General features: G+C 40.2%; 1 protein-coding gene across 1 annotated transcript in view; it reads left to right on the top strand.

Annotated features, from left to right (window-relative positions):
* Positions 1 to 5,783, top strand: part of LOC106873468 (zinc finger CCHC domain-containing protein 8) — a 24,112-nt gene that overhangs the window by 4,671 nt on the left and 13,658 nt on the right. The window contains exons 4-8 of the mRNA XM_014920848.2: positions 401 to 494; positions 2,142 to 2,222; positions 3,177 to 3,280; positions 3,896 to 3,973; positions 5,315 to 5,443. Coding sequence (XP_014776334.1) covers positions 401 to 494; positions 2,142 to 2,222; positions 3,177 to 3,280; positions 3,896 to 3,973; positions 5,315 to 5,443 — 486 coding nt within the window. The remainder of the gene's footprint in view (positions 1 to 400; positions 495 to 2,141; positions 2,223 to 3,176; positions 3,281 to 3,895; positions 3,974 to 5,314; positions 5,444 to 5,783) is intronic.

The following is a 5,783-nucleotide window of genomic DNA, read 5'->3' as shown; positions in this document are numbered from 1 at the left end:
TCTCACCTGTCTTTGTTTCTGGGTACACTTCCTACCTCCAATAACCTTATGGAGTGTATTTAGTGCACCCTTACTAGAGAGGTTGCCATGTGCTTGATCTGTTTAATTTATGGAGATGTTATTATCAGTTCTTAAATAAACTGAATTTATGCCTACCAAGAAAAATCTTTTTTTTTTAATGAAATATATTTATTTCATTTTCAAAGAAAATGTTTATTTATTTTAAAAAATTGTTCAACTAATTGTTTGATCTTAAGATTTTATGCGTTGTTTTTTTGTGTTTTTTTTCCCCTTTCTCTCAGTCTCACACTAGATAAATTAATTGCTGTGTCTTTTCTCCTAATTATTAAAAGATAATCTAAGACCATCCTCTAGTTTCCTTCTATTATTTTGTTGTTAGCAAATATCGTTCTGAAATTGAGGACTTCATCAACCATTTGATATTCAGACATCAGAAAGAAAGATATGAAAAGTTACCAGATTTGAATTTGAAAGTAAGTATTGTTTTGTCTGTGAATTTTATGAATTTCATTAAGGAATCATCATCATCATCATCATCATCATCATCATCGTTTAACGTCCGCTTTCCATGCTGGCATGGGTTGGACGGTTTGACTGGAGACTGGTGAGCCAGATGGCTGTATCAGGCTCCAATCTGATCTGGCAGAGTTTCTACAGCTGGATGCTCTTCCTAACGCCAACCACTCCGAGAATGTAGTGGGTGCTTTTACGTGCCACCGGCATGAGGGCCAGTCAGGCGGTACTGGCAACAACCACGCTCAAATGGTGTTTTTACATGTCATCTGCACAGGAGCCAGTCCAGCGGCACTGGCAACGCCCTTGCTCGAATGCTGTTTTTCACGTACCACCGGCACAAGTGCTAGTAAGGCACCACTGGTAACGATCACGCTCGAATGGTGCTTTTTACGTGCCACTGGCACGGATGGTGCTACTAGTGCTCCACTAGCACGGATACCAGTCATGCGGTGCTGTCATCAAGTTTGATTTTGATTTAGCATTATGTCATGCATGAGAAGAAGACCCGCCAAGCAAAATTGCAGTCCTGGTAGATATTGGTGTCATACAAATGGCACCTGTGCCAGTGGAATGTAAAAACACCCATTACACTCTCAGAGTGGTTGGTGTTAGGAAGGGCATCCAGCTGTAGAAAACCATGCCAAATCTGACTGGAGCCTGGCACAGCTTTCCAGCATACCAGCTCAGTCAAACCGTCCAACCCATGCCAGCACGGACAACGAACGTTAAATGATGATGATGATGATATTCATCTGTGAAACATTGTAACTTCTAGTGCTAGCTCTAGTTTCTATAGAAAATCTGTAGAGATAACTTTAAAAAGGTGACTGTAGGGGATTGCAATTATATACATTACAGTGTACAGACAATCATAGTGTAAACCGTATTCCTTGCCTGCTCCAGAGATGTTCAAGCACTCCACAACATCACCATTTTCTGACAAACTTAAACAAACCCACTAAACCATTTTCGACTAATATCATCATCAAAGCATGGCTAAGTGGTTAGGGTATTCAGCTTATAATCATAAGGTCGTGAGTTCAGTATTTGATGATGCATTGTGTCCTTGAGCAAGACACTTTATTTCACATTGCTCCAGTCCACTCACTTGGCAAGAATGAGTTGTACCTGTAATTCAAAGGACCAGCCCTGTCACATTCCATGTCACACTGAATCTCCCTGAGAACTACGTTAAGGGTGCACGTCTGTGGAGCACTCAGCCACTTACATGCACTAGCGTAGCTGGAAAGGGGCAGTCTGCCCCGGGTGGCACTTTTGGGTCTGCTGTAGGCAATGTGTGTTTTTTGTGGGGTGCAGGAGTGGCAAATGGAAGGGCCGCCCCAGGGCAGCAAACACTCTAGCTACACCAGTGCTTACATGTTAATTCCATGAGCAGGCTGTTCCATTGATTGGATCAACTGGAATCCTTGTCATAACCAATCGAATGCCAGTTATTAGTTATCAAAGCTCTAAAACTAGTGAATCTCTGGTACAATGTCTGTGAGGTTAAAGTGCTGGTTTCATGACTGTAAATTCGTTATTTCAATGCTTGCTAAAGACAAGACATGTGGCTTATTACTGTGTATTGTTTTGTTTTCATCTAGGCCTCCTCACTGACTTGTGTTGACTTAAATGATGAGTTAGATTCTGAACAGAGGAGCCATAACATGTGGTGTAACCATGCGGTAAGTTTCACCTTAATGATTTCATGATACTTTTCTACATTTTAGAGATGAGGAATTCTGTACGTTATTTACATTGGACAGATGTGTGTCCTCATCTTTGTTGTTACCACATTTCGGCTGGTTTACTCTCCAGCCTTCATTGGGTGTCCTGGAAGGATTTTGAACCCAACCCTGGGTTCTCATTCCTAAGGTATTTTTTTGCTCATGATGTTGTTGTTATTATTATTATTATTATTATTCATTCCTTCCTTCGTTCCACTGCCTGGAATTGATCAGGATTACACTATGTGCCCATGGCCATATAGCGTAATGGCTAAGAGTGCGGGCTACTAACCCCAAGATTGTGAGTTCAGTTCCAGGCACTGCCTTGAATAAATAAATAAATAATAACAATAATAATAATAATAATAGCAGCAAAAAATACCTAAGGAATGAGAATGCAGGGTTGGATTCGAAATTCTCCCAGAGCACCTGATGAAGTCTAGAGAGTAAATCAGCCAAAACGTTGTGGTAACAATAAACAAGATGGGGACACATGTCCAACCAATGTAAATAATGATCAGGATACTTGCATAGGCACAGGTATGGCTGTGTAATTGACAAGCTTCCCAGTCATGTGGCCACAGGATCAAACCCACTGCACAAGACCTTGTGGGTGGACTTGCTACATGGAAACTGAAAGAAGTCCGTTGTATGTTTATGTATATGTGTGTTTGTGTGTGCCCTTGTCTAGACATTATGACAGTTGTAAATAAGCTTGTCATACATGTGACATTTGTTTTATGTCACCAACTACATGCATATAATAGTTGTTTCTCATAAGCGACATGTCCTATTAATATGTAATGTTTTTACAATAAACCATTTCACTTTTGTTACTGCATTGCTGTCTCACCCTCCACCATACATTCCAAATTTTCATCATATTCTATTCTATTTTACTCCAATTACCAGATCATTGGCACCAGTCAGTTCTACAATAACTTTATGATTGACACATCAGGTTGGCCTTTAGTGAATCTCGATCCCTCTATGACTGACAGCTGGGAAATACCAAAGTATCCTTTACTTGTTTTTTACTTTTGAAATCTGTCTGTGAGAATTATTAGTCTTTCATTTGTGTTGCTGGTTATAATGATGATGATAAAACAATGGTGGCGGTGAGTCTGACATTTTGGTAAAGCACCATTCCCAACGTTTCAGTTTTGAGGGTTTTTTTTTTTTTTATTAATGGAACGACCCTGAAAAGGTCATGGATAATGACCCTTTTCAGGGCCTGCAAGACCGATGGGAGAAAGAAAGGGATTTATCCTCAGAACTGGAAACCTGTTCAAGTAATATGTGCAACAGAATGGACAACACTGAAATCACCCTGGGCCAAGCTGTAGTGTTACCCCAGATGACAGACTCCCATCTACCATCCAAGAACATGTACTATCCATCTGGTTGGCTTTCATACAGTTTGTCTACTCAGTTTCATTTCCAAGGCCTGGTAGAGACACTTGGCCAATGTGCTGCTGTGCAGTCTGATCAGACCAGCAACGATGTGACAGCAGAACAAATTTCTTAATGAGTTGCTTCATTAGATATGGTATTGTCTTGTGACTGTTAATTTGAATATGAGATTCCAAAATTTGGTTCATTAGTTCCATGTTATTTTCCTTAATGAAAAGATATGAGCAAGTCTTCTTCGAAGCTCTTCCCCTTGACCTGGAAGAGGGTGACGTACCCAAAGAGAGTAAACCAGAAAGGTTGGTTGACACTACAGCATTACTTCAACTTTGTAATACTATTTAACTTGGTAACAGAAATACGCATGCGCACACACACACATGCTCTTTTAGTTGTTTCAGTCATGTGACTGCAGCCATGCTGGAGCACCTCCTTTAGTCGAGCAAATCGCCCCCCAGGACTTATTCTTTGGAAGCCTAGTACTTATTCTATCGGTGTCTTGTGCCGAACCGCTAAGTTACGGGGACGTAAACACACCACCATCGGTTGTCAAGCGATGTTGGGTAGACAAACACAGACACACAAACATATACACACACATACATACATATATATATATATATACTTTATTTAAAAGCAACAGAAATATAACAAGAGACTGTTACTCTGAGTTTCACGTTCCCATTCATCGGACAGTTTTTCTAACAAAACTGTCCGATGAACGGGAACGTGAAACTCAGAGTAACAGTCTTTTGTTATATTTCTGCTGCTTTTAAATAAAGCATATTACTCTACCTCTGGTATTTGAGTACTCTTTTTTCCACCTTGTTGCACATTTTATGTGCTTACTCCGGTATATATATATATACACACATATATACGACGGGCTTCTTTTAGTTTCCATCTACCAAATCCAATCACAAGGCTTTGGTTGGCCTGAGGCTATAGTAGAAGACACTTGCCCAAGGTGCCACACAGTGGGAATGAACCCAGAACCATGTGGCTGGTAAGCAAGCTACTTACCACACAGCCACTCCTGCACCTATAAAAGACAATAACCAAATCGATACAGTATTGGACCACAGGATCAGTGATCTTAAATTCAAATCCACTGCAGGTATTTCTTTGTTTATTTGGTCAGTACACTTTATTCTGCATTACCTCAGTTCAACTAACTACTCATAGCCATTTCTCCACAGAAGTTTTAAAATGAAGCCATTCTCGCTCCATCTCAGGTAGTAACATTGACCTTTTGTCAGGGAAACAACAATAACAATGCAATGATCCCTAATATAGACCAAGTGCTCTGCAGCCTTTTTCCACTTGCGGTACTCTTATATTCTTTTCAAAATTCAGCAACATACCTGAATTAAAAATATAACTATAAGTATAAGGAAAAAAAATTATATTCAGGTTACACTGCAGAACACCAGTTGTGGAGCACTGACATGGACAATGGAAATAAGAAGACATTTTTTATATATATTTGATATTTTCTATTGACCTGTGCTGGAATAAATAGGAACAATAATTCTTGCTAACTTTCTCTTAATTACTATTTCATTGAAATTTTCCCATTGTGTAATATTGGCTTGATATCTCTATATCTTGGCTTCATGCTGTCTATTGCATTATTACAGGAGGAAGCCACAGTGTTTCAACTGTGGCGGAGCCCATATGATCAGAGATTGTAAAGAGAAGAGAGATGCTGCTCGTATCCAGATGAATCGCCAGAACTTTATGCAAAATAGCCAGAGTAATAACCCCAAGTGAGTATTTGAAGTATCCTTATATTTGTTGTCAAGCTGTAAGCACTGGTTGCTGTGAGGGTGACTACAGTTGTAGTTAGAAGGGTTTGGGGCTCTTGTGTCTGTTTTAGGACAGTTTACCTGAGGTTGTCTGTTGTTTGTGCTTTCTCAAGAGAGACGACTGTGCTGGTATGGTCATGTGGCAAGAATGGATGAGGATAGCTGTGTGAAAAAGTGCCACACCCTAACGGTTGAGGGAACCTGTGGAAGAGGTAGACCCAGGAAGACCTGGGATGAGGTGGTAAAGCACGACCTCCGAACATTAGGCCTCACTGAGGCAATGACTAGTGACCGAGACCTT

The sequence above is a fragment of the Octopus bimaculoides genome, chromosome 1 (assembly GCF_001194135.2).
Source record: "Octopus bimaculoides isolate UCB-OBI-ISO-001 chromosome 1, ASM119413v2, whole genome shotgun sequence".
NCBI lineage: Eukaryota > Metazoa > Mollusca > Cephalopoda > Octopoda > Octopodidae > Octopus > Octopus bimaculoides.
This window is presented reverse-complemented; position numbering and strand designations above follow the sequence as displayed.